This window comes from Vipera ursinii (genome assembly GCF_947247035.1).
Source record: "Vipera ursinii genome assembly, chromosome: 14".
Lineage (NCBI taxonomy): Eukaryota > Metazoa > Chordata > Lepidosauria > Squamata > Viperidae > Vipera > Vipera ursinii.
The window spans coordinates 11,988,237-12,015,334 of record NC_139527.1 but is presented as its reverse complement, the minus strand read 5'-3'; the positions used below and the strand labels follow the sequence as shown (position 1 = coordinate 12,015,334).

At 52.7% G+C, this 27,098-nt stretch overlaps 3 protein-coding genes across 5 annotated transcripts; 2 read left to right on the top strand and 1 right to left on the bottom strand.

Annotated features, from left to right (window-relative positions):
• Positions 1 to 3,540: 3,540 nt before the first annotated feature.
• Positions 3,541 to 10,680, top strand: LRRC75B (leucine rich repeat containing 75B; the record flags this gene model as incomplete). Its single annotated transcript, XM_083373854.1, has 4 exons — positions 3,541 to 3,831; positions 4,967 to 5,095; positions 6,339 to 6,451; positions 7,386 to 10,680. The coding sequence occupies 4 exons, from the start codon at positions 3,541 to 3,543 to the stop codon at positions 7,975 to 7,977; spliced, it is 1,125 nt and encodes a 374-aa protein (XP_083229980.1). The 3' UTR covers positions 7,978 to 10,680.
• Positions 10,681 to 11,015: 335 nt separating this feature from the next.
• Positions 11,016 to 12,229, bottom strand: SNRPD3 (small nuclear ribonucleoprotein D3 polypeptide). Its single transcript, XM_083373924.1, has 3 exons — positions 12,066 to 12,229; positions 11,783 to 11,975; positions 11,016 to 11,176 (listed from the first exon to the last, which is right to left on the bottom strand). Exons 1-3 carry the CDS (start codon positions 12,189 to 12,191, stop codon positions 11,115 to 11,117), a joined length of 381 nt encoding a protein of 126 aa, XP_083230050.1. The 5' UTR covers positions 12,192 to 12,229; the 3' UTR covers positions 11,016 to 11,114.
• GUCD1 (guanylyl cyclase domain containing 1) lies at positions 12,142 to 21,329 on the top strand (the record flags this gene model as incomplete). Of its 3 annotated transcripts, XR_014493812.1 has the most annotated exons (7): positions 12,142 to 12,557; positions 12,793 to 12,958; positions 13,305 to 13,396; positions 15,835 to 15,918; positions 18,366 to 18,607; positions 18,798 to 19,527; positions 19,600 to 21,329. XR_014493812.1 is itself a non-coding variant. In XM_083373922.1 (6 exons), the coding sequence occupies 6 exons, from the start codon at positions 12,142 to 12,144 to the stop codon at positions 18,887 to 18,889; spliced, it is 1,092 nt and encodes a 363-aa protein (XP_083230048.1). In that variant the 3' UTR covers positions 18,890 to 21,329. The 3 variants fall into 3 exon arrangements, 2 of the variants coding, with proteins under 2 accessions (XP_083230048.1, XP_083230049.1); XM_083373922.1 differs by having other exon boundaries at positions 18,798 to 21,329; XM_083373923.1 differs by lacking the exon at positions 15,835 to 15,918 and having other exon boundaries at positions 18,798 to 21,329.
• Positions 21,330 to 27,098: the final 5,769 nt, after the last annotated feature.

The window sequence follows — 27,098 nt, the reverse complement described above, 5'->3', positions numbered from 1 at the left end:
CCAACACAGTGCTAGGCTGCATTAACAAAGGGACAGATTCAAGATCACGTGAAGTACTAATACCACTTTACAATGCCTTGGTAAGGCCACACCTGGAATACTGCATCCAGTTTTGGTCACCACTATGTAAAAAAGATGTTGAGACTCTAGAAAGAGTACAGAGAAGAGCAACAAAGATGATCAGGGGACTGGAGGTTAAAACATATAAAGAACAGCTGCTGGAATTGGGTATGTCTAGTTTAACGAAGAGAAGGGTTAGGGGTGACATGATAGCAGTGTTCCAATATCTCAGTGGTTGGCCCAAAGAAGAGGGAGTCAAGCTATTCTCCAAAGCACCCGAAGGCAGGACAAGAAGCAATGGATGGAAACTAATAAAGGAGAGAAGCAACCTGGAACTAAGGAGAAACTTCCTGACAGTTAGAACAATTAACCAGTGGAACAACCTGCCTCCAGAAGTTGTGAATGCTCCAGCACTGGAAGATTTTAAGAAGAGACTGGACAGCCATTTGTCCGAAATGATATAGGGTTTCCTGCCTGAGCAAGGAGTTGGACTAGATGACCTCCAAGGTCCCTTCCAACTTATATTATTATTATTATTATTATTATTATTATTATTATTATTATTATTATTAATAATAATAATAATAATAATAATAATAATAATAATAATAATTGATCATCGCACAGTCAGCCAGATGTTCAGACTGGATTTGGCATTTTTGTCTACCTATCTAGTCCTTACCAAGGACCTGGGATAGGCAGATGTGGATGTTTGATGGTATTACAGATATTGTCGCAGGATAGAAGCAGTTCCTAGTAAGGCTGCCTTTTGCAATTGACTGATGGCGAATTTGTCAATGCCGATGATGGTGTCCAAGTGGTGCTCCAGTTGTTTTGCAATTGCACCCAAGGGGCCTGTTACTATTGGTACTACCCATGCTTGCCTTTGCCACAGTCTTTCTATTTCTATTTGTAGGTCTTTGTATGTTGTTGTTGTTGTTGTTGTTGTTGTTGTTATTATTATTATTATTATTATTATTATTATTATTATTATTATTATTATTATTTCTTGCATTAAGAGTGGCTGGGTGCAGATCTACTTGGCCAGAACAGTCCCCGCTGGGCATCTGTGTGGTGGGCACAGCCGGCATCTCCCTTAGGGCTGAATTGATCCAGACAAACTGAAACTGAAGGGGAGGAGGTCAAAATGCACCAGCCTTTTGATGGAAAGCTTCTTGTGAGCCCCGACAGTTGATAGGTGACTAATTTCTCTTTCCATTTGCTATGAGGGCCCGGCCTTCCTTTCATGCGGTAAAAGTCCACTCTGGCCAAATAGGAGTCCTGGCTTCTTTCTTTGATCCCTCTGGGGTGCCACCTGGGCAGCCAGCCCAGGGCTCCAAGGTGAAGCCTACAATGGGACCAGGTTCTGCTCTGGCCCACCACCTTCAACCCAGGGCAAAGGTTGGGAAGAGAGTGAGTTCACAGTCAGTTCACAGATTGGCTCAGAAGGACATCTCAACAACTTCTTGAGGCCACTAGAATGCCAGCCAGCTCATCGGGGTGGGGGTGGGGGAAACATGCCTGACTGAGCTGGACAATGGCCCTTGAGAGATGCTATCTTCTAAACGAGTCTTTGGCTTGAGCTGACCCAAGATCTTCCTGTTTTACCAGTAGAACAACCTTCAGGCAGGGATGGAAGAAGCCTCTGCAGGTAAGACGATAGTGCTTTATAAGTAAAAGGTACCCCAGAATTGGCCCAAATCCCTTATGATGTAAAGGAAAGCAATCCGGGCCAACCCAACATTTCCCACCTAAAGGAGGAGATCTGCAGAATTGAATGGGCACTTGCCTGGCTAAGTTCTGAGCGGCTAGCACTCAGAGAAGGCAGCTGCAGCATGAAACCACCACATTTTGCCAATGACCACAAAGGATGAAGGTGATAACAGCGCTGCTCAACTCACCTCTTGCAAGAAGCCAGCCCTGGTTGCCTCTACTTCATCCTTCACTGGCCTTGGTGAAGGATCTGCCCAGGAGCTCCCTGGCCAATTCCATCACTCTCCACACGATGCTGGCCCCGAAGCTCCCACCCACTGAGGCCCCTGCTGCATCTCAGTCCTGAGTTCACTCTTTCTGACCTCCAATGATGGAGGAGGGAGTCACCAGGTGGGTTGAGGAGCACAGACTTCTGCTGCAGGCCAGATGTGGTCCTGGGCTCAGAGAAGCCCCTCCTGCTTTTCAAGCTGCTGTTTGGGTTGCTAACTTCCATCAGCACCCTGTTCTTTGGAGCTGCCGTGGGGTACCTGGTGCCCCTCAGCCAAGGTGGAACTGGGGCTGCAGCACTGAGACAGGCGAGCTGTGTGGTCGGGCAGCTGAAATTCCCAAAGTGTTTTTCCTAAAATATGGAGGATTTTCCTTCCCGGCTCAGCTCCCTTGCATGCTGGTCTTCATTATGTTGAGGCGTTGTTTGCTGCCTAGAAAGGCAGAGTGGAAATTTTGTGACATTTGTACACACCATTCAAGGCCTACGTTACGTGTCAACGCTGCTAACATTGGATGTAAACAATGCCTCGACGTTCCTTGAAGAGTTTCATCTGTCGGAACCATGACAGTATGGCACACTTAAGCACACAGCTAATACGTTCCAGATGTTCTGAGTGGCCACCCGCTAGTTTACAGTGCTCAAAACAAAGGGAGCATCTTTATCCCAGCAACTCAGAGACGAGGAACCAAGACCCCCTCCGTGGTGCTGAAGAAAAGCAGGAAAGGACGCCAGAATCCCAAAGGGTTGGGCCTCTCTGCGGGGACAGGCTACAGCGGCGACCCTCAGCTTATGCCAAGCAAACTGAGCAAAAGGGGTCCACGCAACGCAAGAGACGGGATCTTCGGGATCGTTACGTCCAACCTTGCCAGAAGCAGGAATCCAGGATCTCCAACGGGTGCACCACACAGACTGTTTAAACCCCCATCGCCCTTACCTTCAAACCAAAATATCAAATCAAAATCCTTTTCTTTTTTACACCGGAGATTCTTCTGTTGCACCTATCAAGCACAAGGGGGGGGGGGCATGGGAGGCTCTCTTCCTGCACGACAGCCTGACTTTGCGCCCCCAACCCCAACGCCCCCACCTGTCTAGCGGGCTGGCTTAAGTCGTGCCGGGTCCCAGACCGAGCCCCCGGTTGCTGGCCGGCAGAGCAGGCGGGGCGCTCCGTCTCAGGTCCGTTTTGTTGGCCTCTGAGGGTCCCAAGGGACGCTCTACTCTGCCTCGAGGGGGGTTCGGCGGAGACCGGGCAGCCTACGCGAAGTTTCCTGGCGCAGAGACGCGACCGAAGATCGGCTCTCCCCGGCCGCGCGCCGCGCGCCCGTGCCCAGAAAAGCAGAGCCGCCTCCCGCGAGGCGAGGGCGGAGGGCGGGCAGGAGCCGGAGGGGCCGCGCGGCAGCGCCAGCCGGGCAGGAGGGCGCCGTCTGCTGCACGGCGCCGCCCGATTCCCCCCGGCCTCCCGGCGCGACGGGCGACGCGTCTCGGGCGGGCGGCGGGCGGCGATGGGCTCCCGGCTGAGCCGGCAGAGCGGCGCGGAGGCGACGGGCGTCCCCGCCCGCTCCAAGGGGCCGCTCCGCGGCAGGAGCCGCCCAGAGGAGCAGCTGCGCCGCCGCGGCCCGGACTGCCGGCTGGCCTCGCTGCTGCTCGGCTCGGAGAAGCGGCCGGCGGGGCTGCGCAAGAGCCGCCCGGCGGCGCCCTACGTGCGGCGGGTGGGCTGGGTCCGCGAGATCCAGGCCACCCTCCGCGAGCACCGGCACGAGCAGGCGGGGCGGCTGCTGCGGCTGCTGCGGGAGGTAGGGGAGGCGGGACGGCGGCCCCGGCGCTTTTCTTCCCTCCGGCGGGCGAGGCAGACGCGCGGAGCCCTCTGCGGCAGAGCGAGCCGGGCGGGCGCGTCTCCGGCGAGAAGCTTCGCTCGGAGCGCGGCTGTCGGGCGGGCCGGCGGCTGGGAAAGGGCGCCGCGGCGGGGATGGGGAGAAAGCGCGGCGAAGGGGGGGCGGGCAGCGGCGCTTCCTAACGGCACGGCCGTTGGAAGCCTCTCCAGCTCGGTGGGTGCAGGCAGCCCCCAAAGACCAGCCGGGCAAAGAGGTGGAGGCTCCAATCACACACACACACACACACACACACACACACACACACACACACACACCCCGCGGGATTTTGTACTAGCTGACATTTTGGGATTCCCCCCTCCCCCGCAACACCGAAAGAGTCCCCTGACCTGGAGGCAGAAATGCGGCAGACCTGGGGCCGGTTACAAGAGGCTGCCCGGGGCAGGGCCAAGCAAAAGACACCCTCCCCTGGCAGCCCTGCTGGGATGGCAGGTTTCCCCAGGTGTGGATTGTCCCAGCCTTTCCAGGCCCAGTTCCAAGGGCAGGCCAGCCTTTGTGTGACTGCTGGAGAGCAATTGTGTTGCCCAGTCGGTTGTTGACTCTGTCAGTTGTGGGTGCGGTGAGTTTGCTGTAGCTTCTGCTCCTTAGTCAAAAGTGTCCTCCTGATCCAGAGAGACCCTGCACCTGGCAGGAGAGCAGGAGGGGTGGTCAGGGGTGCCAGGCAGATGAAGACGAGTGCCCACTCGCACAGCAGGGTTGGAAGAGATGCTGGAAGAAGCAGCTTTGCCAAACAAGCTCTGATGGGGGTGGGGAGCAGTTGCTCTTGGACCTTTTTTTCTATCAAAAAATTCGGTTGGTTCATCTGCCCAAGAGCTGCTGCCAGCAATTTTGCAGCTGGGGATTGCTTTGAAAGAGTTTTAAGGACCTCAGCTGCAAGGATGCAATCTTTCCAGCCTCTGGAGCTGCCCAGCACCTGAGTGATGAGATCTGCACCCTCACCCTCCAGAGGCCTGGCTTGCTTGCTGGCCAGTGGCATGGCTGGGGGGCTTCCTCTTCAGTGCCCACCCAGTTCTTAGCCACTTTTGCTCTCTGCTCATAGGACCTTGGCCTGGAGGGGACGTTCCTCAGTGACGTGCTCTACAAGAAGGCCACCTTCCTCAACCTGGTGGACCCCATCTCCCACGACCTCCTCATGAGCCTGGCCAGAGACCTGCAGTGCCCCAAAAAGGTAAGGGCCACTGGGCCCCTTGGGGGGGAGCACGTGCCCTAAGGCACCATGGCACGTAGGTCTCTGGGTGGGGAAAGAGGCCACTGTCTGGGGGGCCCTGCTGGCACCTCCTCTAGAAAAGCTTGGCTGCCTGGGGGCTGCATCTGCGGAAAGGGCAGACCAGGGGGCCAAAAGGCCTGATGGCCACCATACAGGGGCCAGTTCCTATCCAACCGCTAGGAGAGCTGGTCTTCCTCCTCAGCAGGGTAAAGGGCACGTGCGGCCTTTCCCTCCCACTTTGGCCTGGCCGAGGAACTCCAGGCCTCAGGCACCCTCAGGTCCTCCTGCCTTGGGAAAAAGGACAGAAGCCACCGTCACCCCCGTTGGGTGTAGCTGTGAGGAAAGGGGCAGCTTCATGTTGCGACACTCCTTGCCGGGAGCCCAGAGATGCCTCCTCCTCTTTCTTCCCCTGCTGTGGGCTAAGTTAGGGAGGGGAGTTTCAGCTAGGAAAGATTGGAGGGGCTTCCCAGGCCCTCGGCCACCCTTTCCCTGGCCCCCAGCCTGCCTCTGCCCTGAGGGGGGGATGGGGCTTGATCTTGTCAGCTGGCCCTGCCTCCCACGGTTATCCATGTCTCCCCACGTCCTCCTCTGCAGAGACCTCACAGGATCCCCTCTCCAAAAGAGCAGCCTCTGCAGCGATCCAGTCACCTCAGTCCAGAAGTGCCAGTGGGAATCCCAGGAACCTGCCAGAGAAGCCGGGTCTTTGGGCCGTGGCTCTTCTGGCCCTGCTCTGTGTTCCTGCCCTGGATGAAATGGGGGCAGAGGCAGGACAGGCTGGCAGATGGAAAGGAGAGGTTTTTAGGCTGGCCTCCAGTAGAGACACTTGCTGGGTTTTTTAGATTTAAAAATGTTCAGATTATGCTGCTCTTCTTTTAAGAGGTACAAAAGTTCTATTATGTTAGGGACTCCCAAAATTGAGATCTCTGGATTTCTGAGCAGAGCCTAGGTGGAAGAACAAAAATGATCCAGTAGAATCACAGGAGAGGATCGGCATGTCCCCCAATGGCTGCATGGTCTCCTCTGATTCCTGGCTGATAGTCACCGGAGCCTTTGGAAAGGCAAAGCTGCTGGCTGGAGCCAGGCATCTCCCAGGGCAGAGCTCAGACCCTGAGCGCTTGGAAAGGAGGCAGATGTGGGACTGGCAGCTCTGAAAACTGAGAGGGGCCCCGGCCCCTGCCCACGGCTGCCACTTCCCTGCTTTCAGGAATACGATCGGTGGAAATCCTCCGACCGGATCTGCCGGCAGCTGATCTACCACTTGACTCCACACTCCAAATGGCATCGGTCTGGGCTGCCCCATCGCAAGTCCCACAGCAGGTGAGCAGAAATGGTGTGCCACAGAAATCCTTCTGTGGATGGTCGGGGGTTGCAGGAACCAGGAGGAAAAGCAGTATTAGAGGGTGTGACATGAGCTCAGTTTCCACAGCAGATGAAATCCAAAGTAACAAAACAAGCAGCATTCCAAGCAAATTATAATATAACATAATGTGATAGCCTAGTTCACACAATGTGATTGGACAAGGCCCAGATTTCCATCCACAAAAGTTTGTTTAGGGCAGGGGTAGGCAACCTCGGCTCTTTTCTGACTCGTGGACTTCAACTCCCAGAATTCCTGAGCCTGCTTAGCTGGCTCAAGAATTCTGGGAGTTGAAGTCCACGAGTCATAAAAGAGCCGAGGTTGCCTACCCCTGGTTTAGGGCATAAGGTGCAAGGACAACAGCTGAGCCAAAGACGCCCCTTCTGCTCCTCTTCCGGCCAAGGCAAGCCCCCTTACCCAGCGCCATTCCTCGGCAGCCAGAACACAAAGCAGCCGTAGCTCACCGCACTCGCTCCAACTCCCCCCCCTCCCCACAGATGGGGGATGGGAAATTGGATCCAGTGGATGGAAGGGTTGCAAGCGCTTATTTGGGGTCTAATGCTGCAATCCCCTCCCCACCATGATCTTGGGTGTGGGACCTCCACACAAAACTTACTCAAACTCCTTGACTGAAGATCAACCAATGGAAAGGGATGGCTTGGCCAAAATAGCTGGCTCAAGCCAGGCCCCTGCAGCAAACAACGGTGGTGCCAACTAGACCAGCCTACGGTAACGCACTTGCACCCCAAATAGAACCCAAGCAGGCCAGGTGGAGCATTTGTGTGATGTGGCCCATTTTGGATTGTCCCCCTCCCCCTCTCCAGACACCCAGTTTTCTGAAGGGAGCAGCCCTTCCTTCTGAAGCCCCTGGCCTCTCTTTTTCTCCTTCTTCAGCCTGAAGTGGAGCCTGCACAAGAAGCCCAGCCAAGAAGCCCTCAATCTTTCTGGGGTCTCTCTCTCCATACGTGAACTCCAGCGTCTCGCCAGCTACCTGCAGAGCAGCGGTGACCGCCTTTTCACCATAGACCTGAGTTTCACTGACCTGAAGGATGAGGAGATGCGCTTCCTGATGCCTTTCCTGTGGTCGTTGCCCAGCCTCACTCACCTCTCCCTTAACGGGAACCAGCTGACCCGAGCCACTGTGAAGGACCTCACCGACGCCATGAAGGACATGGCCAAGTTCCCCTCCTTAGCCTGGATCGATCTGGGCAACAATGTGGATGTCTCTTCCATGCCACAGCCTCTGCTTGTTGGCCTGCGGAAGCGGCTCAGCCAGCAGACAACCCTTCCCACCATTTACGAGTCCTTGGACTGCGCTTCTGAGGCACCCAGTGGGCCTGAGACCAGCTTGCTGGAGGAGGAGGAGGAGGAGGAGGAGGAGGAGGAGGAGGAGGAGGAGGAGGAGGAGGAGGAGGTGCTGCAAGGGGAAGAGGGTATCCCGCCAGTGACCAAGCGCCGCTTCCGCCAGCAGTCATGTGAAAGATGACTGGACATGGAGGTGTCCTCTGGAAGACTAAAGCCACACCTGCAGAAGCTCTGATGGAAGAGAGGCCGCACCAGGCCTCATCTGCCCACTTCCTTGAGCCTTTCCAATCCTGACTTGCTCCCCTTGCCCCATCCTCTTTCTCCTCATGGGGCTTTCTAATGTGCACCAAACCAGGCTAGTCACTTACCATGATGCCGCAAACTTGGCGAGCTAGAGAAAAGGAGACCATCTGGAGATGCAGAAGGTGGGCAATTGCTGTTGTGGGGAGATGCATGGAGCAAGCAGGCCCCAGGCCCATCCTTTCCCAGATGTGCCGGGTCCACAGGTCCAGAGAGCTGTGTGAGAGTGGCATGGAAAGACTGGATAGGGGCCGAGACGGCACCAGGATGGCACAGCCTGCCTCCTCCCCCTCTTCCCCGCTAAACAAAGGGTGGCGGAATGCGAGGCATGTGGTGTCTGCAGCCCAGACACGTGACCGGTGGCATCGCAGGGATGGTGGGGAGCTGAAGTGGGTTGCACAGGTGCTTGTCTCGGGGGGGGGCTGTTTGGAGCATCCCTTTTTCCACTAGTGTTTCTGCTCTTTGGGCTGCTTCGTGGACGTCTGCATTCCGACGCCTCTGTGCTTTCTGCTCTGAGTCAGGTAGTGATGGTGGCCCTGCCTTATGCCCAGGAGGAAAGAGTAACCTGGGCAAGGCCAGTTCAGCAGAAGAACCTTGTGACGTGTGATCTGATAGTAAATGACTTTCCTGGAGAGAGGATGAAAACATTGGTCAGCACTTCACTGGGCAATCATTGGGAGTTGCAGAAGCATCTCTAGAAACACCTGTTGAGATGTTTCCAACTGTTTCTTCATAATGGGGGTTTCCTTGCTTTGCCACCACTTGGCTTTTCCCTCAAAAGGAAGCATGTGCAGATTTTCAGCTGTGCCTTGGGGTGGGGGGCTAGAATGCTTTTCTCACCCGTCCAATAAAGGGATGTTTGTGTTTAACATCTCTTGCAAGGAAGGCCGGCGATGTTCCTTCGTGGAGAAATTGCCTCTCCTCAGTTTAATTACAGAAAAAGCCTCCCCCCCAATCAATTTAGGGCGTACAAAATAGTGATGACATCTAAGCCACAGCTGAAAGGTCAGAGCTAGACATGAGGCTGCTAAGCCATTAATAAGTGGGTTTGCAGAATGCATCGCTTGGTTAGGGTTTATCCTGTGGCTCAGACTGAAGAATCTTTTAAGATGACAAAAACTTGGAGAACTTGAGCCACTGATGATGATCCAAAGGTGTTCCCAGGTGGCTTAGTTTCAAAGTGTGGCCATTTATGTGCACCTTTGGGTTTCATTCCATACAAGCCCATTTTTTTGGGAACCCAAATCCTGTAGAGATAAAAACTTAAGATGCAAATAAATTCTCCCCCCCCCCAATGCAGTCCCCTAAGCCTTGGGCAGCCCCTCTTGAACACCTGCAGCCCACTTATTAGAAGCCTCTGATAATAACCAAAGCTAAGAGTTCTGCTGGTAAGACTTGCAGGCTTTGCAATGAAGAAGCTCCCTGGTTGAGAGACAGCAGAGGAAAGGTTGTCCAAATGGATTGAGAGAGCAGGATCACTGGTCATCTTCAATCGGAGGAAGTCAAAACCTTTTCTCAATATGTAATATGATACTTTCCCTTACAATAAAATTCCCAATTCTGGTCCAAAAGGTTTTGTTAACATCTGAGACCAAACCAAACACATCATCCTCTACTACAGGGGTACCCAACCCCCGGTCCGTGGATTAGTACCGGGCCGCAGGATGCCAGCAACTGGTCCACAGAAGCAAGTAAAGCCCCATCTGCAGGATGCAAGCAGCACACAAAACCAGGCCCACTCCGGTCCACGCAAAAACCTCTCCCCACAGAATAGGTCCCTGGTGCCCAAAAGGTTGGGGGACCCCTGCCCTATATAACTCTCCAAATCCACCAACGCATGCTCAAAGATAATTAAAATTTTAGAATCATGAGTGAACACAAGTATAAAGATACTTGCTAGATAAACATTTTAAAGCTTTATTCTGCATTTTGCAAAGATAGGGGGGAAAAAATCAAAACTTAAAAACATTTAAGCACTAATAAGAGCTCTTATACCTTGCCATGATTTAGATTTTATGGGCCTGTGTTTTTATTTTATGCATTACCCATCTGTCCACGTTTGAAGTTTGCAAAAGAGCACCTGGATGTTCCACAGCACTACTGGCAAAATATACTGTGGACAAATGAAAGCAAAATTGAGTTGTTTGGGAAAAACACACAACACTATGAGTGGAGAAAAAAAGACACAGCACACCAACATCAAAACCTCATCCCCACTGTAAAACATGGCGGAGGGAGCATCATGGTTTGGGGCTGCTTTGCTGCCTCAGGGCCTGGACGGATTGTTGTCATTGTTGGGAAAATGAATTCCAGAGTTTATCAGGACATTTTGCAGGAAAACGTACGACCATCTGTCCACCAACTGAAGCTCCGCAGAGGATGGGTGATGCAACAGGACAATGACCCAAAGCATACAAGTAATTCAACAAAACAATGGCTTCAACAGAACAGCGTTCTGGAGTGGCCCAGTCAGAGTCCTGACCTCAACCCGATTGAAATGCTGTGGCATGACCTTAAGAGAGCGATTCACACCAGACATCCCAAGAATATTGCTACACTGAAACAGTTTTGTGCAGAGTGGTGGTCCAAATTGTGCAGGTCTGATCTGCAACTACAGGAAACGTTTGGTTGAGGTTATTGCTGCCAAAGGAGGATCAACCAGTTATTAAGTCCAAAGGCTCACATACTTTTTCCACCCTGCACTGTGAATGTTTCCATCTTATGTTCAATTAAAACACGACAATAGCTAATGTTTGTGTAGTATTATTTTAAGCAGACTGTGTTTTTCTATTGTTGACTTACATGACGTTTAGAGCGCATTTTATGGCCAATTCATGCAAAAAACCACATAATCCCAAAGGGTTCACATACTTTTTCTTGCAACTGTATATCACAGTTAAGTCAACGACACACAGCAGATGCTTTCTTCCTATTTTGTAAGAAACATATTTATTAAAGTACACACAAATTACAATTTAGCACACTTTTCTCTTCAGCAAAGCAGGGTTTGATCCCAAGTTATCTCCGCTTCTGGAAAATGTTGCCACGCCCCATTCCACGTCCCCTTCCTCTTGCAGCCACTGGAGAAAAGAAACAGAACACAAAAATCAGCAGCAAAGGACAAACAGGAAGACACCCAGTCGTGCTGGATTTGGAATCCACAGATGTTTCTGAGAAGACTAAAAAGAAGCTAGAAAGCAGCAGGTGGAAGTAGTTGCTCTGACATTTTAAAGCCAATAAAACAAAAGCCCTTCTCAAGTTGTGAACTCCACAATAGGCATCACGAATCTCTGTCCGTCCCACTCTCTCCGCTTCTGGAGCTCCATTTGCAGCCTTTCCTGGCGGGGAAGGAGGATGCACAAGCTGGCGCAGAGGAGGCGGGAGCCCCCTCCCTCCCTCCCTCCCCTCTGCCGCTGGGGTCCTCTGGGCAGTTCTCAAAACTCCCCCCCCAGGGCGGGCCAGGGGTCCCGGCCCCCTCGGAGGAGGGTCACGATCGGGGCGAGGCTGAGTCATCCGAGACCGGGTCCGGTGCCACTTATCGACGGGGCCTTTCAGACGTTCGGGGTCCTTGGTGCAAAACGTCCACGGAACCCCCCCCCCCCGCATTCCCCGAAAGAGGCTGCCCCGGCCTCCCTGGCCCTTCGCCCCCGCCCCGCCACCCCGCCCGGCCCGGGGGCGCCGCTCACCCTGCGCCTTGAGGATGGCGGCCTTGCCGCGCCCGGCGCCGGAGCCCTGGTTCTTGTTCTTCATGCTCTTCAGCATCGGCGCGTTCTTCAGCATGTCGGGCAGGATCAGGAAGCGGATCTTGCTGCCGCGGATGTAGACCTGCTCCAGCTGCGCCACCCGCCCGTCGCGGTAGGTCACCGTGATGTTGGACATCTGCCGGGCGGGAGGAGGAGGAGGAGGAGGCGGCGGTGAGCCCCGAGACCCCCCCACAGCCCCCCCGGCGCCCCCCGGCCCGCGCCCTGCCTGGCAGTTCATGTTGTCCTCGGCCTCGATGAGCTTCCCGCGGTAGACCTCGCCCGTGTTGGTCTCGCAGGTGACGATGTGGCCCTCGGCCTCGTGCAGCACCTTGATCGGCACCCCGATGGACATGGCGGCGGCCCGCGGAGGAGGAGGAGGGCGATCCCGGCCTGCCCCGCGCGCGCCGCTCTGCCCCGCCGCCTCTATGGCGCGGCCCTCCCCGAGGAGGAGGAGGAGGAGGAGCGGCGACGCCCCGCCCCCCAGCGCCATGAAGAGCCCGGCCGAGGAGGCCGCCGCGCCGCCGCCCGCGGGTGGGTGGTCCGGGCCGGGGGCGGCCGGGAGGGGAGCGGCCGAGCTCCGGGCCCCGCTGGCCTCGCCCGGCCCTGCCGAGGCGGCGGCGGCGGAGGGCGGCGGGGAGGCGGTGCAGCTGAAGGTGCCGGCGCTGCAGCAGCTCTCCCACTGGGACTGCGGGCTGGCCTGCTCCAGGATGGCGCTGCGGTGAGTGGCCGCGCTGCCCTCCGAGGCGCCGAGAGACGCAGCCTCGCCGATGGGGAGGAGCGGCGCCGAGCGGGCGCGGCGAGGAAGGCCGAGGGGCCGTATCGGGTGTGGAGCCCGCTCTGCCCGGGCCTTTCCGACCTCTGCCTGAGCCTTGCCGTGGGGAGCCTCGCTGGTCTCCAGAAGGAAACGGTCGCCTTTTTCTGCCCCCCTCCCTCCCCGTCTGCCCTGGCCTCAGGTACCTGAACCTGCTGGACGACGAAGACTTCCAGAGAGCCGTCCGGGACCTCCAGTTGACCAAAAGCATCTGGACGATTGACTTGGCCTACCTGATGCGTCACTTTGGGGTGAAGCACCTGTTCTGCACCCAGACGCTGGGCGTGGACAAGGGCTACAAGAACCAGGTAGCTGGCCGGGCTGCTGCTGCTGCTGCTCCAGACGCAAAGGGCTTCTAGGTTCTTGCACGCTCGAAGAGGCGTAGCGGTATTCACGCTGCCCGATAACATTTGGCGCCGTCTACTAGAAATCCCTGGGCTGCCTCAATGAGAGGCTTGCCCTTTGCTCACAGGATGCCTCAAAGCCTCTTTTGAAGCCTTCCAAGATGATCTTCATTGGCAGGCTTGGTTCAAGAGGGCTGCCCCACCTGTGTTCTCTTGGGGGAAGCGGAGGGGGGCTTCCTAGCAGTCGCTTCTTAGGCTTTCCACCGGGAGAAGGGTTTGTCATCTAACGTTTGCTCCTTGTCTTCTTTAGTCTTTTTATAGGAAACACTTTGACACAGAGGAGAACCGGGTAAACCAACTATTTGCCCAAGCAAAAGCCTGCAAGGTGCTGGTGGATAAACGGTGAGCTCCGGGCTGATGCTTTGCTTTTCTTCTTCTAGCAGGTGATCCAACTGTATATCCAGTTGTGCAGGGTCTGTTATAAGCCAGAGTACCTAAACAAGACTGCACCACCTTCCTGTGTAGCCCTGAGAACTAACAGTCCTTTGGTGCTGGGAAATAAATCTACCTAGGATGAGTGGGATACGCTGAGCAAAAGGGTCCGGTGTGACTGGGGCCACTTTTTTCTAGCTTTTTTCCTCTCGTTAAAAGTGCTAGAGATAATAAAGGATGGCGTTCCGAATCTGCTTGTGCATGGACCATGTGTGCCAGTTAGTGAAAGATGATCAGCTTCAGCTGAAGTGCTCTCGCTACTGCTTGCAGTTTTCCCCACATCCTCATTTCTCACGGGTTGTGGTTCCCCTGCAATGGGTAAGAATATTCCATGGGCAATCCTAAGGGACCTCCCAAGGCATAGTGTGGCTGTTAGTTTGAAGGGAAAAGTTGGAGAAGGGGTGACGCTGATGGACCAATTTGTTCCTTCTCCTTGAGGACAGGAAGGGAAGGATGGAGAGCCCACTTAATAGCCGGTTTCAAGTAACTTCAGCTCAAATAGAGATGTGAATTGCAGATGTTTGGGTGCATGCCCAGACTGAAAGGAGGCTTTTGAGAGGAGTTGAGCGGGTAAGAGCAGGAGGAAGACTTGTCAGTGGCAGTGACTCAGGGAAGGATCATGCAGGCCACGGATGAGCTGTTGAGACCTTGGCGTTGGCCTAGAGGAGGGGGGAAAGTGCTGGGGGGATTGGAGGGCAGAGAGACAGGTGGATATTCCACCCTGGGAACTACTCAGGGGACTGAACCACACCTGCCCTGTTCTACTTTTTTCTCATAATATTCCTCTGGCTTCTGCTTTTATGTTTATTTAATCCTGCTTCATTACTTTTACAAGTAAGGTGGCAAGTATGCTTAATACTTACAGAATACAGAGTAACAGAGTTGGAAGGGAACTTGTAGGTCATCTAGTCCAACCCACCCACCCCTGCTCAAGCAGGAGAATCTGTACCATTCCTGCCACTTTCTCCTCTTATTTTCCCCACGACAACCCTGTGAGGTGGGTTGGGCCAAAAGAGAGGGACCAACTCAAAGTCACCCAGCCGGCTTTCATGGCTGATGCAGGACTTGCACTCCTGGCCGCCTGCTTTCTAGCCTTCACCACTAGACCAGGCTGACTTTGTTCTAAATGTGGAAACTGCCAAAATGTTCCAGGTTTTGTTTTTCCCCCAAATCTTACATTTGGCAGAAGTTCTGGAGCAGTTGTGGCTTTGAAATAAAACGTCCCTTGGGCTCCTGCCAGATGTCTCGAGATTGGCTCATTTTGACGGTAGCAGCCGGTCGGTTTCTCTGACCAGAAGCAGGAGGGAGCAACAGGCAGGACTCGGTTGGGGTTGACTCCTTTTGCAAGGGGGTATCCTCAGAGGCAGGATTGGCCCCGCTTGCTGTTGGGGTTCTACCCAAAATATGGGAACTCAGTGCGCCTCACTAAAGTCGGATGAAAAGGTGCAAAGAAAGTGGGTTATGCTGCCTTTGAGGATACCAGCCGCAGGCATGCCCAGGATGGGATGCACAAGTTTCACGTAGGTTCTTTAAGTGGATGCACAAGTTTCACGCTGGTTCTTTAAGTGGTCGTCTGCGGATTCCCCTGGAGCGGCTTCCCTCCTGTGTTGACATTGGAAAGCTGTCGGGGCCTAACTCGGCCTTTGGGCAGGGGGCCATTGTGGAACAGCTGCATCTGTCCGAGGAAGTTCCCTACCTTTATCTCCGGCTTGTGAACTAACACGGTGGTCTTTTACTCGCAGAACTTTCTTGGCAAGGGGATGGCAGATGGCCACTCAAAGAACCACAGTTACAGGTAAGCAACCTGTTCTTCTGCCTTGCGGTCTCACACAGAGGAGAGAGGAGCAGGCTGTGCGCCCTGGAAGTGGGGCAGGGTCCTAGCCGAGTAGATCGGGGCTAGAAGCTGCTTCCTGTGCAAATGAAAAATCCTCCTTGTGCTTAATGGAACCTGGGAATGGAGGACGTGCTCTGGCCACCGTGCCAGTGGTAGACCTAGTTACATTACTGATGGGAAATATTTGTATCTCAGGGTTGAAATGAGGGGTCCTTGGTGCTCTCTGAGCTTGCTTGTTTCTTTGCAGACATTTCGTTATCCTAACTAGGTAACATCATCAGTGTTAGTTACATTAAATTATTATGTGCTTTTATCCTGCTGTTTAAAAAAAATGTAAATAGTTGCTAGCAAAAAGGAGTGTGTGTAAATAACCGTTCAAACTGCCGACATCTATGAAATAATATTGTGGAGCCGAGGATGTGCGGTGAGAGATATGCACATTTGAAACTTCAGAAAATGTTTTGCAAGAGAGATGTAGGAAAATTGAGGATGAGAATGCTAAATTCACTTCCAGGGCAAAGGAAATCTTGGGCCATAGAAGCAGGGAAGATATGAAGAAAAAGATCCAGAGGCAAATCCTTAGATTTGCATACAAAAGGTAATTCCTTTCAGCCAAAGATCCCGGCTCTGGTAGGGAGTCCCTGGAGGCTTCACCCTTCCCTATCTGGGCTGGGAACCCCCCACCCATTTGGGGGGAGGGGAATGGTGCTCTTGATCCCTGTGCTTGGAAGATCCCAAGAGAGCTGGGGCACAGCTCCAGCCAGGGGGGAGGTCCTACCGGGAGGTCCCCTTTCTGATGCCAACAAGACCTCTGTCGGTGGGCACGGTGGCAGAGAGAAGAGGTTGGTTTCTGTTTTGCTTGGAGTTGTGTTTTTGGAGGTGAGGAATAAGAGAAGGCGCTCATTTTAAGTTCATGTGTGTGTATGAAAATCCGTCAGCTGTATAATTTATACTAATGAATTGGGACTATTTAATTAGATTTTAGTTTCTCCCTTTTACTTCTTTTTATGCGTCCTCAACCCTTTGAAGCCCCCGGCAGGCAGCTCTAACCTCGGCGTGGTCTTTGGGCCAGAGAATGGCGTTGGGTGTCCTTTCTCTCGAGGAAGGCGGCACGTGCTCAGGCGAAATGCCAAGACGGAAAATGGGCCGAGTGGGGGAAAGGTGGAGGCCCTGTTAAGGCTGCTGCTAAAGTAGGCCAAAAGGAATCGGGGCCCACGGGATCCTCTCCTTGGGCAGGTGGGGGGAGCGGTTCTCGTTTGCCCTGGTCCCACTTACTGGCTGGGCCCCCTCCAGTGCCGGATCCACAAGGGCCTTTGTTTTCAGCCGCTGTCGCAGTGCGCCCACAAGAAGACTGTGCAGATTCTCTCTTGGAGGCCGATCTGGTACTTTTATTTTAGCAGCATATAGATAAATTGATAATTGGTGTTTTTGTAGAAGGGGGCAGCACTGTGTATAGCACCCGATCTGTATCAAGTTCTGGTTTGTGGGATAGAATCACAAACAAACCAGATTTCACTCATTTTCTTTACCTAAATCTCTGCCCACGAGTTGACCCTTCTGGGGCTAGCGGGTGATTTCAGTGCTGGACTGCAGGAGGTCTAGTTGAGAAGCTGCTTTGGGGAGGGGGCGAACAGGACAGGCGGGGCATGTGCTGCACACAGAAAGGACAGTTCACTCTCGGTTAGCCAAAGTTGTTTTTCTTAAGTAGTTGATTTTCCCCACTCAGACCTGTGGGATTCCCTCAGTTTCCAGCCTGGAGGAGAGCTTTAACTCAATCAACTCAGAGCCCAGTTTAGTGCTCTGCTCTCCACTGCAGGTATAAATAAAGGTGACCGGATTTGCCTTGTGGCAGCGATGTGGAGGGATCTGCCGCCCCTCCTGGGATTCCGAATGCGTTTCACTTCCCCCGTGCAGCACGCCTCGCTCCCGTCAGGCTCTCGTCCTGGGAGGTTGCTGGATTCTGCCACACGACCGTCCACACTGGGTGGCAGCCGACATCGGAGCAGAAGGTGGAGCGTTTTCCCTGCAGCTGCCTCTGCCCCTTTGCCCCTTTGGCCGGGGGGGGGGGCTCCTTTCACCCTCAGCACCCGGCCGGCTGCCTTGAAGTCGAGGGGAGGGGGTGGGCCGGATCCAGTTCACAGGCTGCTTCCAGATCCTTTTCAGGCCCCTGAGAGTGAGAAAAGCTGCTCCTGTGTGGCAGATGAGAGAGGAGCTGCCTGCTAAGTCCCCCTTTGACTGCAAAGATGTCAGCTGGAGGGCCAGGAGAATCCAGGCTCTTTCGCTTGCCCTGGCTGGTGTCCTGCCTTTTCTCCAAAGGCTCAGGCTGGCCTCCCGACGGCTCCCTCCTTACGTCCCCCAAGAGCCTGCTGAGGGGGTTGTGCAGAAATTGTAGCCCAGGAGGAGTGGGGGGGACTCGGGCCTGGGTCTCCCTTTGTCTGGAGGCTCTGCCTGCTTCTGTGAGGGGGCTTGGGGAGAGGCTGCCGGGCGTCTTTCCCTGGCCCTTGTCAAGTCGTGGCTGGGCCTCAGTGGGGGCCCGTAAGTAGCCTCCCCAGCGGGGCTCCCAGTGAGAAACAGTGATGGAAGACCCCTGAGGAGGAGCCCTTAACTTTGGGAGTCAGGAAGTGCTTCTCCTTCCTTGCTTTTAGCTTTCAGGAGAAAAAGTAGAAAATGTTACATCTGTCTGTGGATACAAGAAATGTTTCATTGTATTTTTCTTCCTTTAGTTTGCTCTTCGTTCTGCCTTAAAGCCAAAACATTCCTTTGAGGTCAGAAGGGTTATACTAATTGCTGCTTCTGATGGGAGAGCCACTTTTACACAAGAGGAGATACTGTATCCTGTACATACTTTATTTCTACGCTGTCCAGAGTCTCTCTAGGAGGGAGATGGGCAGATGATAAATAGCTATTCCTGAAGTAAGACATTTTGGCCCGGAGTACTCCAGGTCCCCGGGTCCCCCTTTGCCCCAAAGGGCTCTTCTCTTCCTCGGGGCTCCTGGCGTGGGAGATCCTCTTGAACCCAGGTTTCCTCCTTCCCTTCTCCGGCAGCACGGTGACCATCCGGGACATCCAGGAGCACCTCTCGCAGGGCCACATCGCCATCGTGCTGGTCAACGCCGTCTTGCTGCTGTGCGACCTCTGCTCCAGCCCGGTGAAGTACTGCTGCTTCCTGCCCATCGGCCAGAAGTGCTTCTGCCGCAGCCCCGACTACCAGGGCCACTTCATCATCTTGTGTGGCTACAACAGAGCTTTGGGGTGCATTTATTACAACAACCCTGCCTACGCGGACCGTGAGTAACTGCGCTCTCGCCCAGGTGTCGGCCTCCCCACCCCCACCCCGCGGGAGCCCTGTGGGTCTCTGGGTGCCTCGTTTCTCATGCAGTGTGGTGGGGGTCAGGCGATCTCTCCGCAAGGGGGCTGTGCGTAGGCTGGGTGCTCTGCTTGCCGCTGCCCGTGTCTGACTCTGGTCCCGCTCCACAGGAACATGCAGCACCAGCATCCATAACTTTGAAGAAGCCAGGACCAGTTATGGCACAGACGAGGACATCCTGTTCATTTATCGAAACAGCTGACCCTCCGGCTGAGCTCCCAGCTCACTGCCATCTTGGCAGCCATCTCAGGACTCCTGGACTGCACCGGGCTGCAAGCAAAGGAGGAGAGTGTATTTATGCCACCTTACAGCAGAAGGTCCGTTGCAGTCATAATAAATTACAGAATGTGGTTTCCAGTTGGGGTCTGTCTGGGGACCCCAGGTGATTTTGCCACGGCTGTGTGTGTGCCAACTCTGGCCCCAGACCAAAATGTGGCCGATTCCCCCCTCCCTAAAGAAAACTAAACTCTGGGCTCTCTTCTGATGCTGCAAGAGGATCCGGTGTGGTCGCCCAATCTGAAGTCTGCATCCCTCCGAGCCTTTCCAAGTCCACCTCTCTTTCTGCTCCGGCCAGGCTGCTGCCCTAGGAAAAAGCAAATCTGTAGATCTTTGCACATTTGAAGTCTTGAGATGTGGAATGTCCTTTCACAGGAATAAAACTCTCAAAGGCAATCCAGCCCCCTGAATTCCATAGGAGCAGCTCCTATCCTAAGTATCATTCACAGTTTTCGAGTCTTCTGATAAAAATCAAGCAAATAAAAAGTAATAGAGGGAGAAGGCAGAAAGGAAAGAAAGGAATTGGTGTCTTCTTTAGAGCGACTGATTGCGATTACTGGGGGTGTTTGTGTCTCCTTCTGGGAAGTCCCCCTTTGAACTCTTCTTAGAAGAGTTCAAAGGGGGACTTCCCAGAAGGAGACACAAACACCCCCAGTAATCGCAATCAGTGGCTCCTTCTGAAGCCTCATTCCCACTTACAGGGACTTTTTAGGTGAGACAGAGTTTTGCAGTGTTGGCAGAAGGAAAATGTTTTTTTTCCAGAGGACTAAAATCCTTTATGTCTACAGGTTTTCAATTGTGTGAATCAGCACTTTGTCAATCTATCATTTTGAATAATGTCCACTTAATTAATACTCTCTGGTTAGATAATTTGTGAAAGGCTGCCAGATTGTGCTTAATTTCGTCTTTTAAAAAGAGCAGCTGCGTCCTTGTGCTAGTTCAGCAGCTGCAGTTCATCAGCATTCTCCTCATTGAGCTCGGCCAAGACTCACGTTTGCCCGGAAGTCGGCTTGGCTAGATCCAGTCAGTTTTTCCTCCCAGCTAAGCCAGGATAAGCCTGCTGTCTGGACACAATCACTCTTAAGGGGCTGCCCTTCTAGCCGTCCTTAACTCCTGCCACCTAAGCGAAGCTGTGGGCCTGCCTCCCACCCTTTGCTCCTGGGTAACGGCCACTCTGGACCTCGGCCTCGCTTTGCCAGTGTTAAAGTGACCACAGCAAGTCCAAATACGATCCGTTCGAGCCCTGAGAAGGGCTGAAGGCCTTCAGGAGAAGAGCAGGGCCTTGTGTCCGGCAGTGAGGCCCAGCTCCTTGGTGCTGCCTGCTGGGTGGGGAGGAGAGCTGTGCCCCTCGGGGAGGCCCAGGTTTCTACCTCATCAGACCATATTTGTCTGCTCTCAGTTGAGGTGGGGCGGGGAAGGCCCTTCTCTGGTGGCTTGAAATAGCTTTGTGCTGTACGTCTGCACTGTGGTCAAACTCGTAAGTGCCTATTAACGGCAAAGAATTCTGGGCAGTATCTTTGAAGTTATCCAAGTGAAGCTACCGCTTCCTAATTCTAGCCCAAAGAAAGCGAGTCGGGTGAGGAGCTGATGGAAGTGGGCAAGGGTGACATTTTATCAAATGGGACCCTTGTTGCTCCCACCTAGACCGTCTGTGTCCCTTTGGATTTTCTGCAGTTCTTGCCAAGGGAGGAGCCCAGCTTTCAGAACCTTTGCTTGGGGCTCTTTCTGTCTTGCCCCGCTCTTAGTACAGGGTTTGTTCATAAGTAGTAAAGAACGTGCTGCTTCTAGTCTCCAGTTTAGGGGTGCTGCTTTTCAGGGGCTCCCTCTGAACAAAACCCAGAAGAAACAGCAGCTGTTTTCATAACCAAACTCATTAACAAGGGTGAGGATGTGTCTCCATCTGTCGGAAAGATTGCTTGGTTACAAGGTGCTATCCTCACACAGGAAACATTCACGCAGCTGAGGTTGGCCGTCTGTCCTGGCATTCCCCAGATACGGGTGATGCGCCTGCCGCCTTAGAGGCCAATGGTGGGGCGGGGGGCTTCCCAGTCTTGGTGCAGAACCTGCAAAGGGGCAAAGAGAGCTCCGAGTTCTGCCTTCCTGGCCGAGAGGGCAAAGCTGCTTCTGGCGGAGCGGCTGGTGCAAGGGAAGGGGCTGGGGGCCGCCACTCTTGGGAGGGAGGCCAAGGCATTGGGGCAGTCAGAATGAAGCCTGGGCCCTGCAAGTTTCTCTTCGTTTGGGTGCTTTGAACAAGGAAATGTTTATGCAAACGTGATCACATGACAGTAAAAGGGAAGAAAATCTGTAAAATAAGTTTTATATACAAAAGTATTTGTAAATCACTCAATAAAGCCTGCTTTCTTGAACACGTTTAGACTTTTTTTAAAGTGGAATGGGTGAGGTGGCTAAATCAGGAAAAATTCACTGATTTTTCCCCCCCAGATATTTCTGCTACTCTTTCTAGGTTGATGCTTTGCTGGTTTCCCAGAGGATGGAAAGAAAATCCATCTTTCAAGGAAGATGCAGTTTGATTCCTTTAGGCGCACGGGTGTCAAACTCGCCATGTCACGTGATGTTTCGTGATGTATTGCAACTTTTTTTTTGCATTGCCAGAGCTGGGGTTGGCGTGGCCTCCACATGATGCAACCAGACCACGGGCCAGCAGTTTGACACCCCTGCGAGAGATGGTTTCATTCCTCAAAACAGTACAAATTGCTGGCCACCGCAAAGCGCTGCGAGGGAGTGCTTGGTCCTTCAGCAGCGCCACTCCTTGCATGGAAAGTGGCTTTGGGAGCTCATAGGCTGTGATGGAGCACAAACACCCCCCCCACCTGGAGGAAGCTGAATATCTAGATCCATACCAATCAGGTTTCAGACCCGGGCACAGCACGGAGATGGCATTGGTCGCACTGGTGAATGATCTCTGGCGGGCCCGAGATAGAGGTTATTCCTCTGTCCTGGTCCTATTAGATCTATCAGCGGCTTTTGATACCATCGACCATGGTATCTTACTGCGTCGTCTTGAGGGGCTGGGAGTGGGAGGCACCATTCTGCGGTGGTTCTCCTCCTACCTCTCGGACCGTTTGCAGACGGTGTTGGCAGGAGGGCAGAGGTCAAGCCCTAGGCCTCTTAATTGTGGAGTGCCTCAGGGTTCGGTGCTCTCGCCCCTCCTGTTCAACATCTATATGAAGCCGCTGGGAGAGATCATCCGTGGCTTCGGGGTGAAATATCAATATGCTGATGATACCCAGCTATTCATCTCCACCCCGAACCAACCCAGTGATGCCCTCGATGTGATGTCCCGTTGCCTGGAAGCGGTACAGATTTGGATGGGAAAGAACAGGCTTCGACTCAGCCCGGCCAAGACTGAGTGGCTGTACATACTGTCATCTCGTTTAGTCCAAGAGGTTCCATCTCTGACTATAGGAGGAGAGATGTTACCTCCCATTGATAGAGCACGCAATCTGGGCGTCCTCCTAGACTCACGACTCAGTTTTGAAGATCATATTGGAGTCGTGGCTAGGGGGGCATTTGCACAGATTCGTCTTATATACCAATTGCGCCCCTTTTTGGACCGAGATGCCCTACGTACAGTCACCCACGCACTCGACACCACCCGTATTGATTACTGTAATGCTCTCTACATGGGGCTGCCCTTGAAGACCACCCGGAGGCTTCAGCTGGTGCAGAATGCAGCTGCATGGGTTGTGATGGGAGCACCCCGATACTCCCATATTACACCCCTCCTGCATGAGCTGCATTGGCTACCAGTTGCCCTCCGGGTGAGATTTAAGGTGTTGGTACTTACCTTTAAAGCCCTACATGGCTTAGGTCCGGGATACTTGCAGGACCATCTGCTGCCGGGAACAAATTCCCATCGTCCAGTACGCTCCCACAGAGAAGGCCTCCTCAGGGTACCGTCAGCTAGGCAATGTCGGCTGGCGACCCCCAGGGGGAGGGCCTTCTCTGTGGGAGCGCCAGCCCTGTGGAATCAGCTCCCCCCTGAGCTTCGGATGGCCCAAAACCTCCAATCCTTTCGCCGCGGCCTCAAAACACTCCTGTTCCACCAGGCTGACCTGGACTGACGGGCATTTTAATTAATTTATACTTAGAATTTTTAATTTTTTAATTTCTTTAATTTTAATTTATTGCACAGATGATTTCAATTTTATTTTTATCTTGATTTCTGTACTTATTATATGTTTTGTTGTTAGCCGCCCTGAGTCCTTTGGGAGATAGGGCGGGATATAAATCCCATCAATAAATAAATAAATAAGTGTCTACTTTAGAGGGAGTCCCAGTATGGAAGGGTGCTCAAGAGTGAAATTGGAAGCTGAAAGACGGAGACTTCGAAAGCCACAGGACAAAGCCTGCCCAATAGGCACCCTCGTGCCTGGTTGTCAATCCACCTTGGGAGTGCAGGAGGGCCTTATCACTCCTCTCAAGGCAGATGAGGAGGGGTCCCCGGAGGAGAGCTGCCAGCCTCTGAAGGAGCTGGTTCTTGAGGTGGGAGAGAGGGAACAACAGGTAGGAACCCTTAGAGAAGGCTGGACTCGGAAGAGGCCAGTGAGACCTTGGGGGGAGGGGGGCAACCTGCTTCTCCATGCAGAAAGACAAATGGAAACCCCCCTTCCCCCAATCCTGCCCTTCCTTGAATGCAGTCCACCATCCCTCTCGTGGTTGGGGTGGTCCTGTGATTCCGTGTCTGCCTTCGGGAGCGAGAGCCCCATCTTGACCTGTGCAATTCCCTCGGGGAGTTGAGCAGTGCCACCGGTCACTAGTCTAAGCTCAATGCAGCCAGCGGTCTGCCCTGTAGCATCTCTCCCCCCCACCCCCAACAGTCTTGGCTGTCCTTTGGCTCAGGTTTTTCTGACTTCTTAAATACTGCACAAAGAACTGAACACAATACTGGAGGTGCAGTTTGGCATTAATACAAAATAAAATGGAACAAGCAACTTCCAAGTAGGAAGCTACTTTTCTATGGCTTGTGCCTAAAATTCTTCTGCCTCCCTTTCAGCCATTATTTTTCTTTTCTCCTTGGACCGAGCGAGGCCTTTGGCCTGAAGCCTCCTTTGGGCTGGAGGAGGGGGAGGGGCTGGTTCCCTTAGCCTCCTTTTTGTTCTTAAATGTTTTAAACAGTTTGCAAACCACCTGGTGTTGCAGGGCCTTGGGAGGCTAATACATTTCATTAATGCCCCAAAGGTGTTTTTTCCAAAAGCAATTGGCCTTTGTCTTTCCTTCAAGACATTTTGCCTCTCATCCAAAAAGTTTACTCAGTTCTGACCAGATGGTGGAGGATGGAAGGATTTATATTCTTTGCAGTCAGCTGGTCATTAGCACTCTGAGGCCAACTGGAGGTTCATTTGTGCCCTCAGGGTCACCTGAATAGGGCACAATATCGCATATTTCATTAATCCCCATCCTGTTCTGTGTGTTTCGTGCTCATTCCCTCAATGAAACCTGCCCTTGTCTCTCTGAAGTTTGACTGTTGAACTTCCAGTCTACTTCTGCAACACTATTAAGATACTGCGCTGAAGCAGTCTTCTGGATTCCATCCAGGTGTTCATCACCACTTGGCTCTCCCTCCACCTCTCTAGTAAAGGAGAAGACCCTGGTTTGCCCTGCTCTCTTCCTCGTAGGCATCGTCCACCAGTTCTTTATCATCTGATAATTTGCCTTTCTGAACTAAGAACTTCTCTTGAGTATATCTCACCTTCATCAAAGGCACGTACTTTATAATTGTTTTTAGGATAGGATAGGACCAAATATTTCCATTCAATGGGGGAGACTCTAGGTTGATGCTTGTCTCCATGCCCCATAACACAACCTTTGCAGCTGAGAAGGTATCAGGGCAGCTTTTAATATAGGGGAGCAGACAGTCAGGAAGAAACAGTTCAGAAAGCAGAGGCCATTCCTGTAAAGATGGAACTATTTGGAGAAGACTCTTCTCCCTCTGGGCAGAGAAGTCACATCAGGTCCCGGTCATAATGCTGCTATTCTGAGGGGAATGTTACTTTGGGACTGAAGAATTTGTGTCAAGCAGCGAAGCCTCCTGCCTCTGGGACCACTGCCTGCTTCCAGCTTGCCAACAGTGCAGGAGGGGAAGAGGGGAAAGCTTTGAATCCACAGGTGTTCCTTATCAACCTGAGAGGTGAGGAGTTGTTTTGGCAGCTAAAGTTTCGTCTCATCATAATTACGGGAAGGTATATTGGACAATGACCTGAACTGTCAGAGAGGGATCGGAAAGTTTTACTCTTTTAATTATCTCTTTCCCGCCATAGTTTCAGAGTTAGCTTTTCTTCAAACTTGCTGGATTGTTTTATGCCTAATAAAGTTAACATTGGAGTTCATCAGTTATAGTAGAGTTGGAGTTGCCTAAGTCACTGAGAAAGATACACCCCGTATTCCACTGTAGTCTGTTAAAAAATGTAACGGTTTTCCCACTTAAGGCCAATGCCCCCACCTGTACCTGAACCATTGATGGTAGAAGGGGAACAGCATTTTGAAATTAAAGAAATCCTTGACTCAGGCACACAGAGGGGAACCACTTAATACGTAGTAGCACGGAAAGGTTTCCCTTCAGCCCAGGACAAATGGGTAAACAAGAAGCACATTAAGGCCCCTAGAATACTTAAATGCTTCCACAATCGGTACCCAGATAAACCAAAATGAGTATAACCTTTGTTTTCTTGCTCCCCATTTATTAATTTCTCTCCTGCAGGTACAAAGCTTTTAGGCAGTGTTTTTCTTCTAAAAAAAAAGTGCAGGAACTCTCATCTTGGCGGGTGCAGGAGGTGGGGGGGACGGCGCTGCTGCGGTCACGGGTGCGAGGGGTGTTGGTGGCGGGCTGCCCCCCAGGGCCAGAGCCAGCACAGCTAGTGCTGTGGGAGCAGCGGGGCCCACTCTATATGGCAGGGCTGCACGGGGCGGGCGGCAGAGGCGGGGCAGGCCAGGCGATGCAGGGCGGCCACTTAGGCACGCAGAGCGAGGCGATGGTGGCACAGGTCCAGTACCAGGTAGGCCACCAGCCTGGCTGACATGGGTGAGCACAAGGAAGGAGTGCACATGGACTCTGCAGAACCCACCTCCCACTCCTTGTCCTCTCTTACCTAGTTGAGATGGTGTAGTTGGGCAGCAGGGAGGGATACAAAGTTCCTGCCAACTTGCCTTCACTGAAGACAACTTGCCAATGCAACGTTTGCCGGTCAGGTCTTTTGGCATGCTCAGCAGCAATTCCTATTGGCTTTAGAAATTCCAATAGGCTTTTGAAAGCCAATAGAGGGAGTAGCATAGCTTGTGCAAAAGCTTTTTTTTTTGTGCAAAAAAGGGTGCCAGAACACCATTCTGAGCATTCTATGAGAAAAAAAGCCCTGCTTTTATGTTTTAATCTTATGATTTTAAAAATATTGTAAGTTGCCCCAAACCTCGCCATGTGGATTGCATACAAATATTATGTTGTTGTTGTTAGCTGCGAAATCGTGTCCGACCCATCGCGACCCTATGGACAACATTCCTCCAGGCCTTCCTGTCCTCTACCATCTTCTGGAGTCCATTTAAGCTCACGCCTACTGCTTCAGTGACTCCATCCAGCCACCTCATTCTCTGTCGTCCCCTTCTTCTATTGCCCTCGATCTTTCCCAGCATTAGGCTCTTCTCCAGTGAGTCCTTCCTTCTCATTAGGTGGCCATACGTTAAACATATATCAAATGATAATATGCTTTCCTACAAAGTCAATTCTTGCTCAATGACAGACCAAGGAGTTAACTCGGAAAGGCAAGAGGAAAATCTAGAAGAGATCTGGGCAACTTCAGCCCACACTGAAAAATTAAAAATCTTTGTGGTCTGCAAAGGAATGTTGGTGGGCTAATCAATGATTTGGTGACTAGAGGAGCATCTACAGTGCTAGAGTTCGTGGTTATGGTAAGCCATGGAGGCATTAGGCAACATGACTTTCAGGGCAGTGGTGGTGATTTTATTACATTTTTTTTTTAAAAAAAGTCTGCGCTCTGTCCAAGGGTGCTTGGTAGGCTGCATGTACAGGCCTGGTCTAGAATTTATTTTGGAGCATTCAACTATCTAGAGCAGGCATGTCAAACTCATTTTGTTTGAGGCAACTTCTTATAAAAGAATTGCCA

What these genes read in the sequence shown, in the direction of transcription:
- SNRPD3 (XM_083373924.1), bottom strand. Translation starts at nt 12,191, where the DNA reads ATGTCCATCGGGGTGCCGATCAAGGTGCTGCACGAGGCCGAGGGCCAC. An exon ending in AGGACAACATGAACTGCCAG is followed by an intron (nt 11,976 to 12,065) that starts GCAGGGCGCGGG and finishes CCCGCCCGGCAG; the next exon opens with ATGTCCAACATCACGGTGAC. An exon ending in CGCCATCCTCAAGGCGCAGG is followed by an intron (nt 11,177 to 11,782) that starts GTGAGCGGCGCC and finishes TCTTTTCTCCAG; the next exon opens with TGGCTGCAAGAGGAAGGGGA.